This window comes from Hipposideros armiger, unplaced genomic scaffold (genome assembly GCF_001890085.2).
Source record: "Hipposideros armiger isolate ML-2016 unplaced genomic scaffold, ASM189008v1 scaffold_171, whole genome shotgun sequence".
Classification (NCBI taxonomy): Eukaryota; Metazoa; Chordata; class Mammalia; order Chiroptera; family Hipposideridae; genus Hipposideros; species Hipposideros armiger.
This window is the reverse complement of record NW_017731521.1, coordinates 362,189-376,940: the sequence shown is the minus strand read 5'-3', so window position 1 is coordinate 376,940 and position 14,752 is coordinate 362,189. Positions and strand designations below refer to the sequence as shown.

The 14,752-nt window shown below is 40.3% G+C and overlaps 2 protein-coding genes across 9 annotated transcripts in view; one reads left to right on the top strand and one right to left on the bottom strand.

The window, feature by feature from the left end:
• The window catches only part of PALS2 (protein associated with LIN7 2, MAGUK p55 family member), a 104,266-nt gene that overhangs the window by 89,396 nt on the left and 118 nt on the right, over positions 1-14,752 (top strand). For 3 of the 7 annotated variants that reach the window (XM_019652009.1, XM_019652010.1, XM_019652008.1), the window contains exon 12: positions 587-1,031. In XM_019652009.1, the coding sequence (XP_019507554.1) occupies positions 587-763 (177 nt within the window). In that variant the 3' untranslated portion in view covers positions 764-1,031. Of the gene's footprint in view, positions 1-586; positions 6,895-7,113; positions 7,341-13,633; positions 13,798-14,752 lie in introns of those variants that run through there. The other 4 variants (XM_019652006.1, XM_019652007.1, XR_002125120.1 and 1 more) reach the window with 3 other exon arrangements.
• Positions 10,481-14,752, bottom strand: part of GSDME (gasdermin E) — a 52,325-nt gene continuing 48,053 nt past the window's right edge. For both annotated transcript variants that reach the window (XM_019652011.1, XM_019652012.1), the window contains exon 10: positions 10,481-11,847. In XM_019652011.1, coding sequence (XP_019507556.1) covers positions 11,614-11,847 — 234 coding nt within the window. In that variant the 3' untranslated portion in view covers positions 10,481-11,613. The remainder of the gene's footprint in view (positions 11,848-14,752) is intronic.

Here is a 14,752-nt window from a genome sequence, read left to right as displayed (position 1 = left end):
TTGCAATTTAATGAAAAGCTTGACTTGTTCCTGCAGAATCCATTACTTATTTGTTACCCCCACATTATTCCAAAAAGACTAGAAATATTTTATGAAATATAAACAATGCTAGCTAAAAAGATAAATAAATGTAAAGTTAGTCTTCAAAATACATTTCTAAGATTCTCTTTCTTAGAGATAGGCAGCACATTTGGCTTTGAGTTTAACAACCACTACAAATTAGGTTCCATGATCTACAGAGTCCATGAGATAAAATCTTTTGAAAAGGATGCTATAGTTGGGCTAGAGACTAGTCACCTGCAATAATTCTTTTACTACCTGAGACTTCACCCTCAGGTTATTGTCATATCAGTGAAACAGAAGATACAGGATACTCACAAGTGCAAACATGAACCCAGCTGGAAAGACTAGTATGTGAACAGGTAGTAATGTCTGTTTTAACACTATAGATTAGATTTTGAGGATTAATATCAGAATCACAACAAAAAAATATCCAACCTACTTATTTCTTATGTTCACTTTGAGTTGGTGTTTGAGCAGGTAAATATACATTCTAATACCATTTCCTTTTAAAACTCTTCAACAGGACTCTGACTTGAAGAAAACAGTGGATGAAAGTGCACGAATTCAAAGAGCATACAACCACTATTTTGATTTGATCATCGTAAATGACAATCTGGACAAAGCCTTTGAGAAACTACAAACTGCCATAGAGAAATTGAGAATGGAGCCACAGTGGGTCCCCATCAGCTGGGTTTACTGATGATTCAATAAGGTTCACAATTAAAATACAACTTTTAAAAAGTGACTGCAACAAATAAACCTTTTACTGAGAAAATACATGCACAGCTAGAAGATATCTGCCAAGTCCAGGCATTTTTATTGTGTGGATTGAAATATCAGTACACTATTCTGAATTTTTATATGAAATGTGGTTGGGAAGGTGTACTAATATATAATTTATCTTAATTTTTCTAACTTTTTATGGATAATCTTTCTATTCATATCACATAAAGAAATGCGTTGAAGCATTTTGTATATGTTTTGATTTAGTACCCTTGCCTTTTTCATCAAAGGAATTTTCAAATCATTCATTCTAACTTTGGTCTCACATTTTCACTGTGATAATTAATACTTGAAATAGTTTTGTAAAGCTGTCATTTAGTTCAGTATTTAACTAGTCAAGGGTAGTTACTCTGATTAGGACAAAGTAGTAGTTATTGGCCTTCTTTCCTAATATAATTTCTTACAGAAGCAGAATGTAATGTCAGTGCTACAGCTAGTCTGCGACCATCCAAATCTGACATCATATGTCTGCTCAGTGCTCCGTAGTTTTGTTATTTCAGAGATGTGTGGCTATCCATTCTACTTTATACACACATACTGGGTTTCTTACCCTTCATTTCTACCTTTAGTGAAAAAAAACAGAGAGCAACACCTTGCACTCTCATTTGTCGCAATGACAGGCTGATGCTGAGTTAACGTGTGTACACCAAGCAAGGCTGTGCAGGCTGAGAGAGTGCCTTCTCCTGTAAAACCTTACCGCAAAATGACACAGTTGATTTATTTTCACATGTAAAAGTTTAACTGACAAAAAAGTGAACCTACTTTAGACAGTTTTTTATTAGGGGATGGTCAGCAAATGTATCATGCTTCTAAGTTTGCAGTGGTGGGAGGGGAGGGGGGGAGTTGTGAACAATCAGCATGTGCTATGAAGCGTGATATGATCATTAAGGTATTTGTTTGATTTGTTGTATTGAGAACCCAGTCCACTGAATGATTTTTTAAAATTTGGAAATAAGTGTCATCTGTTTTATCTATATATAATATATACATTATATAATATGTACATTGTATGTATTATATAATATATATTAAAATTTTTTTTTACATTTCTGTAAGGAAATGCACTATTTTGTTTAATGATTAGGAAAACTGTTCTCCTCCTCTAGAGATATTAACATAGACAGATTTCCAAAATTCACCTTCCTGTAGGATTCTTGGGTGGTATAAATTCTTCCTAAAATGTATTCAGATATGCAGCTCATCAGTAAACTAAGTTAGCCATATTTTATATTGTTGCTAGCTTTTCACATAAACAGTATTCACAGTTACAGGGTTAGGCGCTTAACTATGGGTGGTTGTCTTTGGTGTTAAGCACCAGACACCAGGATGCTGAATTAGTTTTCCCCTCACCACAGCTGTGACATGCAATGCCAGCAGGGAGGGCTTGGAGGGAAGAGAGTACGCATGGCAACAAGCAGCACACATCAAACCTTTTCACAAATGAAACAAAACACTCAAGTTGTTAAGATTGGAAGTCTGTAGGTATTGTTTTACTCCAGAATTTTATATTCAGCACAAATTCACATTCTTTGCCCTAGGATAGGAAATTGGTGGCAAAATGGATCTCACTCTTTTAATAACTTGGGTAACTTTTAAAGTGCATTCTTGGTGTCTCAAAGCAACATGAATCAAAGCAGAGCGTCGAGGTGATGTCCTATGACTGAGTGTTTCAGCACATTGTAAATTTTAAGAGAAATTTCACATTCTCAGGTCTGCCTTTATGCTGCCACGTGGAGCCTCTTTGAACAGCTTTGGGATCATTGTAGCAGGGCAAACAGTTTATCCACAAAATATTTCAACCAGCTTGGCAAAATAGAGAGGATTTTTACATCGTATATATTTTTAGCTTTATCATATGGTATAAAAATGCATGTTATTTAGAAAAGAGTCTGCACTTAAAGGAATTATTTCTATTACAAATGGTATTCATCGCTAACTACTTGGTTGCTATCCACTGGATTCCTCCTAGTATGAAATAAAATGATGCACTTTAGTTCATTTCAGCCTAGATGCCAGAGTTGAAGACAATACATATAGAAAATTTCATTGATCTCATAAAAGAGTCATTGAACTTGAAACTCAGTTCCCATAGGAGTCTGCAGGAACCAGCCAAGCTCGGCTTGGCAACAAGTCCCAGTGGCCCCAGGGTTCCCGCGGCAATGAGAGTATAGTTGTGATCAAAGACATGAACTTCTCTTGTGGGAAAGGGCTAAGATAATTAGCTTTACTGAAGAGAAAATGGTTTAAAGTGGTGTTGAACGATTGGTCATGGTTAAAATACACACACGCATGCATGTGCTTTTGGGAGACGTGATGTGCCAATACGTTAATACACCTGAGGATTCCTTGTGGGCAAGTGAGTGTCTGCGTTCAGCATTCAGGGCGTGACTATTTATATACAACTAAACATATACATTTTTTTCATTTTCAAATGTACAAATAACCCTGGAAAAGTCATTGAACCATAACTAGTGGATTACATATGATACACTATAAGTAGAATTTCACTTTTATTACAGCCATGCCTTGATTATGCGTTCTCAATTTCTATTTGATATTTGGGTAATATCAACTATCCAGCACATCGGAGCTCGATTTACGTTTGCGAATTCTAACTATACAATTGCTGAGTATAGCTGACTAAAAATCATTATCATAAACCCACTGTGACTACAGAAATAGTAGCCTAAGCCCTAGATGCTAGAATCTAGTAAAATTTATTTATAATAGTTTATAAGGACAAGTTTTCCTTAAAAGAGCAAATTGGTTAACACAAATTTAGAAAATAATGCAAATTAGCAATGAAATATAATAGTGTGGCATAGATTATGGCCAGATACTAGCTGCTTTGACCTGATATCCCAATGAAAATAAAAGATGACGTTTGCTTTAAAAATTTATTAAGTTGGTACTTATTTTTATGTATAACAACAAGTGTCCTGATTGTGATTGGGGTTGATTTTCAAGATGGATAGCTATGGCGTTAGGCACAATTTTGAATTGGTAAACACGGAACATAAAAGTTTGAAAATTGCTCAAAATAATGATCTACTTAACATTGTACTTTTATGACTTCTGAAACAACACTCCATTTTTTCAGAAATCACAGGCTAGAAAGCCAATAATTTTATAGTAATGAGTCTTTATACTAAATATGGAAAAAGCAATCCTGAGGTTTTATGTATATAGATAGCAGGTCATTTTTTAAATGTTGAGTCACCATATATATAATATATATACAGCTATGTGTATAATATGTAAATTCTCCCAAAATACATGAATAAATATATTCACCCATGTAATCATAACTAGTGTTCTGAAATTTTTAATTACTCCCAAATTCTTAGACATTCTGGAACTTTTTTCACATTGTTTTAAAGGGCTTTGTTTTACCTCGAGTCAGATACTAATCTGTTTTTTTGAAAAAATATATGAGGCATTAAGCTCAGAAAATTATCATTATAGCTTCATTTCCTTAAGGACAAAGGAGAGTCCGAAAAGGAAACCTCTTGGGAATACTTATTTAAAGCTTCTAATGAATTTTTGCTACGGTTCAGGCTTAGAGATTATACCTGCCTTTCTGTTGTTCCAAAGGATTTGCTGTGAGAATTCATCTGATAACATCTGTAATACATTTTGAGTTCTTGGGAGAAATTCAGTATTTTAAATGATAAGATTATTGTATATAGTACAAGTGACTTAAGAATACAAGTGACTAATAATTCAGCCTCATACCAGTTTCTATGTAAATATACATTGTATACCTGAGGAAGATAATGATTCTATAAATTTTTAAGGTAAGATTATTTTTTAAATGCATTTTTGTTAGCTTCAAGTTTTGCTCATTTTTAAGTATTTCCCATAATTTGTCATGTTACTTTCTGTGTTCCTGCAGTGATTTAGTGCACAGAATAAAAAATGAGTCCTTAATACACCAAAAACTAAAGGAAATTATGATATCTCATTTCTAAAGTAAGAATTTAAAAGCATGGTTTTCAACACTTGTGCAACACACTGCACTACTTTCTTTAAAATAGTCTCTCTTTTGATAAAAATAGATTGTGTATTTCTACTGGCTGGGATCCTAATTCTGACTCCTCTCCATGTGACCTTTGATAAAATTTATATCCCCCTTTACTTTTAATATTCCAGTTGTTACACAAGGCTAACTTAATATTTTGTCTTCAGCTTAAATCACAGGAAGTAATTTGTAACTCTAATGTGGTAAATGCTAAATTGGAAACTATGCTACTTTATCTGTTTATTATATGTATTTGCGTCTTATTATCTTCTAGTTCTTTTTAAAGTGTACCTCTTTCAGAGGTAACTTAGTGAATAGGATTCCATTTAGGTATCCTATTTCCAGTTTTAAAACGGATCTGAGGGTGTAGTTCCAGCCTGGAAGAGGGTCTCTTCTGCTCTCTTAGTGGCCTGGATCAGGAGACCCATTTTAGTTTGTCCAAACCCTTAGCAAATCTTTGCTGCCAAGCAGACCACTCACAAATCAAATTTAAGTAAGCAATCCAGTGCTGTCTTACATCAGAAGACATGCTGATCTCACCCCCTTAAAGCTGCCCTACCCTATTCTTAGTCCTGAAATTTATCACCTCAGTCCATATTGTTTAAAAAGTGTCTGTTTCTTTATAGGGAGAAACATTCTGTTAGGTCATTAGTGGACCTCTTAAGCCAACATGAATGCCTTGTAGTTACATCCTCTTTCTAAGTGCTTCGCGGCCATTGGCTGATCGTGCAGTGCAGTGATGATAAACCTGACCTGCCTCCACACACCAAAGTCAGTCGGAAGTGATGACCGACCCTCTTTTTTTTTTTTTTTTACTACTAGCGTTTACCGTTTCCTAATCTCTAGCACAAACTGAATGAACACCTCTACACACAGTTAACGTAAATGCTACTGAGAACTTGGGAAATTAAATGACTCGATGCTTGTAAGCCTGTCTCAAGTCCCCCTGGACAGGCTACACCATAGAGCAAAAGCCAAGAGGTCTTACTTTAAACGCTGGAAATTGAGATCTTTATTGTACTTCAGAAACAGCAAGCCAGGAGTAGAAACAAAATGACAGGCCATACCTGAAATTTGGCTTTCCTCCCATTTTGGCATTCAAAGTGGCCTAGATTGGAGGAGGAAGAAGAAAGCATAGCATTAAAAACTCCTCAGCCTTAAGTTACCAATGTTAAACCAGAAATTACTACCAGTTAAAATATGTTGTTCTCATCCTTTAAAAGGAGAGGCAGGCAGTCAGATGAGTAACATTGCATGGAACTTGTGCTAAGAAATGTGGTCCAAATGAGACATGCCTGAGTGTTCGGGAAGAACCAGACTCAACTAGAATAGCTCATCTCCATCTGTTATTGAAATTCAAGATAAATACTTCTTTTGTCTCCGTGCCCTCTTTAAAAAAGAACTGCTGACTCCTGTTTCTTCAGTAACTGATTTTTACAGACATGAGGTCTTGGATTTTGCTGTAGAAGATTGAGCCCTAGGGTTCAGCAACAGGTGTCACTTTCTATATGTTACACTGAGCTCTGTTAGAGACCATGATGAGTACTTGTTGTGAAAACCTTGCTTTGGGGGATTTTGTTTTCCCCCAGTTCGTCTTGGTATATCTTTATTTTGAACAAAAACGCATGCTCTTTTTAACCTCTAGTCTTTTAAGTGATTGTAGAAGAGGACTTGTTTTTTCTTTAATGGAGGACAAAATGCTTGTTAGCAACCTAAAAATCAAAGCTGAACAAGCTGCTAAAGTAAGTTTCTGATGAAAAACTTTAAAAAGAAAAGTTAATTGCTACTGCTATCCAAGTAATTGTACTACTAATTCCTGTATAAAAGAAACATTGTACTTGTATGAATAAAATTTTATTGCAATACAATTAAGTATTGATTTTTCAGAAATTGTCCCTATACACTTTTCATTTCACATATTTCCATATGCTGTCCAAAACAAAAATTGTTGAAATGTTCAATCTGTGAGATTGCATATGCCTGGTAAAATATTTTTGTATGTAAAAAGAAATAAATATTTAATATTGGAAAAATATAGTGTGTCATTTATAGGTAGAACTGAGGCTTAGAGGAAATAAAATACAGAGGATATGAGATTATCTTTGATAATTTCTTTTAAATGCTGATATTCTTTGGAAAAAGCCTCTAATGATATTTAGTTTTCCCCACCAATATAAATATATTAATTTTTCATCTGCATCTCTTCTTTAACAAGGAAACTCTAATTACTGTTTCCTCTGTCCCAGCCCAAGCTTTCAAAGACAACATACTCAAGGAAACAAATTCAGAGACAGGGAAGATTAAAACACAGGATCAAGAAAAGGCCTCTGCTTCGGTGGCGTGGGATGATGCTGGGACCATTTCCCAGCCAGCCAAGAAAGGCCAAAGCCTGTGGCCCACAGCTCAGCCCGGAAGCCTTCGGCGAAAGGGAGGTGGACCCAGCAGACTGGCCAAGAGACGGAGGCACGGCTGGGTGAGTGCAGGAAGAGGTACTTAGCAACTCGTTCTTTCCCAAGCTGGTTTCTGGGGTTCCATACCTCATAATTCAGAAATTGCTAGTCCGGTGTATTCCTGATGTCGTGTCGCCCAAAGAATTAGGTTTTATATACAGTAACTCCTAGAATAATGCTGTTTTGTTCTAATGTTGACAAGGGGGGAAAAAGATTCCTGGCCGGGGCCGCTGGCTGGAGTTGGCACATTCTCCGCATGTCGGTGGGTTTTCTCCCAGGACACCCGTTTCCTCCCATATCCCAAAGATGTGCATGTTATGTGAGTCGCTGTGTCTGAATTGCCCCAGTCTCAGTGAGTGTGGGTGTGAGTGGCCTTGGGATGGAAGGGCGTCCTGTCCAGGGTGGGGCCCACCTTGTGACCTGAGCTGCCGGGAGAGGCGCCAGCCACCCACAACCCTGGACTAGAACAAGCAGTTGGAAAAGAATTCTCGTGCTTGTTTTTGTTCATCTTTCTTAAGTATGTGTAGATCACATGTATTTCAATGTTTAATATTAGAAGTGTTTGCGGACTTTGTTTAGAAGTTTGGTGATGTTTTTGTGACCAGAAATATGCCGTAGGAACTTGACCCTTGCTTCTATCAATTAGCCTGTGGTAGAATTGGTTTCATTATACGTCATTTTGCTTGAAGTCACAGTTTCCAAGAAACTATCGACATCATTAAGTGAGGGCTTACTGTACTTCATTCTTCCATTATATACGACCTGTCAGTTTTCTATCACTGCAGTAACAAATTACCACAAATTTAGCAGCTTTAAACACAAACTTGGTTGAGTGGGTCTGAAATGCAGGTCTCGGCAGGACGCCTCCCAGAGCCTGCCTGGGCTCTTACCTGGAAAATCCGCTTCCAGGCTCTTGCAGGCCGGCGGGCTCCAGCGCCATGCAGTTGTGGAAGTGAAGTCCCCACTTCCTTACTGGCTGCTGGAGGGACTGCTCTCTCGTCCTTGAACTAGTCCCGTTTTCAGAACCAGCAACAGCACTGAATCCTTGTGGTGCCTCATCTTTTGTGCCTTTTCTTTGGCCAAGTCTCTCATTGATTCTTCTGCCTTCTTTAAGGGCCCACCCACATAATCCAGGGTAATCCATCCATCTCAAGGTCCCTAACGTAAAAACACCTGTAAAGTCCCTTTTTGTCGTGTAAGGTAACATGTTCACAGGTTCCAGGGATTATTAGGGCACGGACCCCTTTGAGGGGCCTTTGTTGGGCCACACCACTCTCGCTAATGCCAGGGTTTCTTCCTGTGTCCATTTATGACAGAGAAGTGGTCATGGAAACATCAGAGTGAAGGCGGCTGCCCTGTTCTGTTCTAGGAAATACCATTCTCTTTACCCTGTTTTCTAGGTGAGCAGGCCAACTAGAACATTTTCAAATCAAGTTATTTAAGAAGATATACTCATATGGTTCTTGATCTCAAGCAGCAGATAGAAGTACATTTAAAATTAATAATAGTATTTAATGAGGATACCAGTTAGAAGACCCTTGTGGTGGCCCAGTGTCACCCTCCCTCAAGCATGCCCAGCACGCCGTCACCCACCACATCCCAGCAGAGCTCTGGGTTGGAGGTGGGAGGGGTGGGGCATGGGACATCTGTAGCAGCAGGAGGCCCCATCCTTTTCAATAGCTAATTTTTAAAACAAAATCCAACAGGATAACTGACCAGTGTTAGGACAATTGTGGAAACAGCCAAAATGCCTTAGTTGTGCCTGTTTGATGTAACCTGACCTTTTGGCACTTGCTGGGATGGCATCTTTTCTTTCTGTCTGAACTCTTGTCTTTATAGTGTTTTGGTTTTGTTTATTTTTAATTTAGAAGATAATACATATGCAATTCTAACAGGAATAGAAGGATGAACCCCCCAGCCCTTTCTCTACCTTTTACCCCAACCTCTAAATCCTTTCCCCAAAGGAGCCGCTGTTGGGTTTCTAGTGAGCTCTTAAATGGGGTGTCCCATGCATGGTGACACGTATCTTTTTTTCATACAAGTAGATTCATATTATACATTCTGTGTATAGTTTCTTTTCTTTATTAGTTTCAAGTGTACAAAACAACATAGTGATTAGACATTTACACCCCTCACAAAGTGATAACCCCTCAAGTCTACTACCCCTCTGACACCATACGCGTTACAATACCATTGACTCTGTTCCCTGTGCTGTACTCCACATCCCATGACTATATATACACAGACATATTTATAGTTGACATTCAATATTATAGTAGTTTCAGGTGTACATTGCAGTGGTTATGCATTTATATAATCTATTAAGTGATCCCCGGTAAGTCTAGTACCTATCTGGCACCCTACATAGTCTTGACAACATTATTGATTATATTCCCCATACTGTATTTCACGTCCCCATGACTATTTTGTGACTACTAATTTGCACTTCCTAATCCCTTCCCCTTCTCCCCCACCCCCCAACCCCTTCTCATCTAGCAACCATCAGTTTGTTCTCTGAATCTTATGAATCTACTTCTGTTTTGTTTGCTTGTTTATTTTGTTCTTTACATTCCACATATAAGTGACATTATTGATATTTGTCTTTCTCAGTCTGACTAATTTCACTTAGCATAATACCCTGTAGGTCCATCCATGTTGCTGCAAATGGTAAGATTTCGTTCTTCTTTATGGCTGAATAATGCTCTGTTGTATAAATGTACTGTAATTTCTTTATCCAATTGTCTATTGATGGGCATTTCGATTGTTTCCATATCTTGGCTGTTGTAAATAGTGCTGCAGTAAACAGAGGGGTGCATATATATCTTCTTGAATTAGTGTTTTGGGTTTCTTTGGATGATACCCAGAGGTGGAATTGCTGGGTCATAAGGTAGTTCTATTTTTAATTTTTTGAGGAACCTCCATACCGTTTTCCATAGTAGCTGCACTAATTTGCAGTCCCACCAACAATGCATCAGGGCTTCCTATTCTCCACATCCTATAGTTTGTTCTTTATACTTATTTTATTTCAAAAAACCAGACAAAAAGGTATGGATATTGCCACCAATTTAGCACAACTATTTTCACTTTTCCATATTCCTTTCTAATTTGTGTATCAGGTGCTTGCTTTTTATATTATTGCCACCACAGTGTACAACTCTTATCCTTTTTTTTCCTCACGTATCAGAAGTATTTGCATAATTTCATTTTTAATAGAAGTGATAGAAGGGTTATTTGCTTCATTTCTTCCTTGTTAACGTTCACTAAAAGCTTACGGGCAGGAAGGGAACATGTAGATGATGTTCCGGTAAAGAACATGTGCTGAGTAACATGCTTCTCTCCAACAACTGCTGCCCTCCCCCATCCCTCCCCCTCCCCCACACACGCTGCCTCCCTGCTCCTAACAACACGCGCATTCTGGCAGGAGGGCTTAGCTGCTTTCTGCTAAGGGAAAGCAGGGTGGCTTCAGGTCCCCCCATGAATATTAGCAATAGAACCAGGGGCACCGGGGAGATAGTCCAGGCTATTTATAGTACAAGGATGTGGAAACAATCCAAAGCAACATATACACAGTTCAGAGTTTCCCTTGATACAATATGTGGGGTTTGACAAATCAGACGTCCAGAATGCATGGAAAATCAGCACACTGTTCTTGATGTAGAATTAGTGTGCTCATCACAGCATGACAAAGCCAAATAAAATGCATGGAGCAAGACCCCCTGTGGGTGTCCTGCCACTAGATTTCTTTAGTATAATTTTTTTAGCATAAGAATATATGTTCTCTAGGGGAATTTACAGTTCATCCTTCAGTCACTGCATAGCATGCGGCACATCCAAAACGTGGCCTTCTGTGAAGAGAAATTGCCTTCCCACAGCATCCATAATTTAAAATGAATTTTTGGATCGTAGTGTTAAACCCATCTGTTTTTGTATAACAGGAAGGAAGTGGGAAATATAAGTGATAGATGAACCCATTTTTCTGCAGAAGAAAGGTCTGTACAGTGGCTTAGAATTCTCAGCCCTCCTCCAGCTCTCAGGGGGTTGGAGTTGAACTTGCACACCAAGTCACAGGCACAGGAGGGCCTCTTATGAAAAGAAAACCATTCACAGGTGCCCAGTGGCTAAACTCAAGGTGATTCATGTAGTACAGACAGCCACCACTTCTTAAACTCCTGTAAATTCATTTCCTTGATCCACTTTGAACGGGAATCTGACTTAGGCCCCAAAGTAGCATGTTAATGATGCTGACAGGCGCCCATCCTTGGGCTGATAACATGTACTTGTGATTCACACGTGACATTATCGATGTGCTCTGCCTAACGCACAGAGGCCACTCAGGCTTATATAAAGAACGAGTGGGAAAACGCTGGGGACTTTGCAGGTGACAGCTTTCACGGACGACTGCTGTCGCTCCAGGTCAATGTCGGCTGCGGCAAGCAGGCGCTGCACAAGCCCAAACCTCTCTGGATTCCTCAGAGGAGCCAGGGCTGCGTCTTCAAGATCAGACTCTCCATCAGCAGACAGCACACGGAGCTGAAATGGCACATTTAAATGCACTCACTGACAACTGTTGTAGAAAATCCACATGGTTGGATAATAAGGCACTTCTAGCTAATTATGAAAAAAAATAAGTTGTTGTTTGAAATTCCCCAAATGGAGCAAGAAAACCCTTAAGATGTAATAAGATATATTTGACCCAGGCCAGGATCTCAGGCCTGATTTTTACAATTTGCCTCTGTCTGAGTCCCCACTCTCTGAACGCTACCTGCTGCTACTAGATCCATTAACTTCAGCAGATCGGAAAGGCCAGAGTGTAACTTTCTCATCCACACAGTATGTACGGTCTGTTTGATTTTTTGGTCTAATGGAGATCTTAGAATCTCTTAGGCTTGTACGAACCCCTCAAAGTGATAGGTCCCCATGATTTATTTAGTTATGCTTCCTGCTCCAGAACCTTTGCCCTTCCTCCTGCCTGGGTACGCTTCCTCCAGGGGTCCACGGGGACCTTTCCTTCTTGTCTGTCAGTGAAAACGCTACATCAGAAGGGCCTTTCCCCATCCCCTCTCCACCCATCCACCCCTATACCCCAGCCACTATTATGTTATTATATTGTCTTCATAGGCTTTACTATATCTGAAACCATCTTTTTGATGGTCACCGTTTCATCTGTTTCCTAAAACCGAAGCTGCTCAGGAGAGCAGGGGCCTGGTCGGTCGTGGTCTCCACTTCCCCTGCTGAGAACGGAGACTCAGGGCGCTGAATGAATGTGAGCTTGTAGGGAGGGCACTTCGGACATCACTCTAATTGCAACCGCTCAAAACATTTGAACCTCTGCTGTTAGGGTCTGAATCTGTGCCTGTGGCAGTTTATTTTTTAATCTCTAGTAATTACAAATTTGCCAGTAGATTCAATTTTTAAATAGGCATTCAGAACCAGATAAGATTAGGACTGTAGAGAGTAAAATTAAAAAAAAAAAAAAATGAAGCCTATAAAGCATGCATGAATTTTTAACTATCTGAAGGGACTCAATAAAATATTCCAGAAGTGTTGTGAGAAGTGGTAACCTTACTGAAATACGCAGCTGGCCCCACTGGCCAAAGGGCAGCGCTAATTTGCACACAAAAGTGCTCATGTGTCTGTTATCAAAATCAGCCTCACAAATGCACACCTTGGAGACTGCCCAACTACAGCTCACACAGTGTAACCACAGGCTTAATGGGACCATTTGGCCCAGACCGTACCCTATCGATGGAGCTCGAGAGCGGGTTAGGCCTGCTCTTTCAGCACAAGCACCACATTCCCGGCGACTTCAGTAAGAAAGCTCCATGTGGGGCAGACGGGAGGCTGCCAGCAGCCCAGTGGGCGCTGGGTCTGGTGGAGACGGCCTGAGCAGCCTCCAGCTTCCTGCTCTGAGCATCTGCCAACCCAAGTGCCCACAGGCACTTCTAGGTATAAAAGAGATTACAGTCACCCCGAGGGTGGGGGGAGAAATTCACATTCTCTGGTGCTGATGCCAAGTCACCTTTGTACCAGTTCTTTTACCAGTTTGGCAAATGTGTGAGTGCATCTGACACGCTTCTCCCAAAAGCCCTTCAGAAAGCCTCTCCAGGATCCTTTGGCCACCAGTCAAGAAAAGACAGGAATGCAGGTAGAGTTTACACTGAATTCTAAGTAAACCCCTGTGAGAAACACCTAATACCAGATGCTTCAGGAGGCAGAAGCCTCACTGTCTTCAGGGTGGTTGCCATCTCTAGGGGGGATTAACGCCGTGATGCTTGGGAACGTCTTTAAAGGAAAGTTATTTCTTTGTGTTGAGCAGCCCGTGAAGGCCAACAACGGACCCTGTGTGTGGGAAGTTTTGTGCCAAAGTAGAACACCAGCCATTGGAACTCCACATGTGTCCTAAGGGCTACTTTTAGAACACCGACAGAGTCGAGCTCAGAAGCAACACCAAGATCAACCCAGCACTGGTCTGCAAGAAAGGTGACGACTCAGCGTGAGTTTGTTGGGAGAGGGAGCTAGCTAGCATGGCCTTGGCAGTATGTCCTTTTTCTATACTTCCTGGACGCAGTGGATGGCTCTGTAAACACTTGGTAAGGGCCACATTGCGAAGTGCTAAGCACACCATTGCTGCACAGCAGAGCTAGGCTATGGAAGCGGAGCTGCTGTCGTGCTCATCACGGCAGGCGATTTGGTAATGAAGCGTATTGTTCCCATAGCCAAAATACACCCCCCGTCTCTCCCCTCGGCTGGCCACAGGATACCCGTGCGGGCACATTTTCAGCTAGTTGGTTTTGTGGTCAAAGCACAAGAACGTGGCATCCCTCTGGGCGGGTAGAATCTGCTTCCGGTTGTGAAGGACCTCTAAACAGCTCCTTGGAATAAATAATGCCTTGCTGCAGTCTTAAGATGTCTTTGCTATGCAAAGAAGTACCCAAGGCACTAATCACAGTGCTCAGAGTTTCCCAGGGTGGGTGTGTAACACATTTCAGGGTCCCAGCGAGGCAGTTTACCCCAATACCTGCTTCCCAGGTCTGGGAGCACAGCTTTGGTCCTTTGGGTCTACACAGCATGCTGACCTTGGCTTAGTAACTAGACCTTAAAATAATCCAGTCAATATGATCTGCTCCTCTGTCCGAGGCCGGGCAACATGTGCAGAAGCTGCATTAGAGTGTTCTCCGGGCGGCCTATTGAGGGTCCCTTCTCTTAATGACCCGATTGGTAATTTTATAAGGGAAAGCTTCATCTTGAGCCTCCCGGGGCTAAGCTCATCATTACCTAACTTCTACTCTTGCCATGACATTTCCTGAGGACACACAGCTAGTGATATTCCTAAGGGAATGAAATGTCTCTGAGACAACAGTCCTCTGGAATACCTCCCTGGTAGAATGTGGTGCAGAGCTAAATCAAACTGGGCTAGCCAAAGAGCTGCCATAAT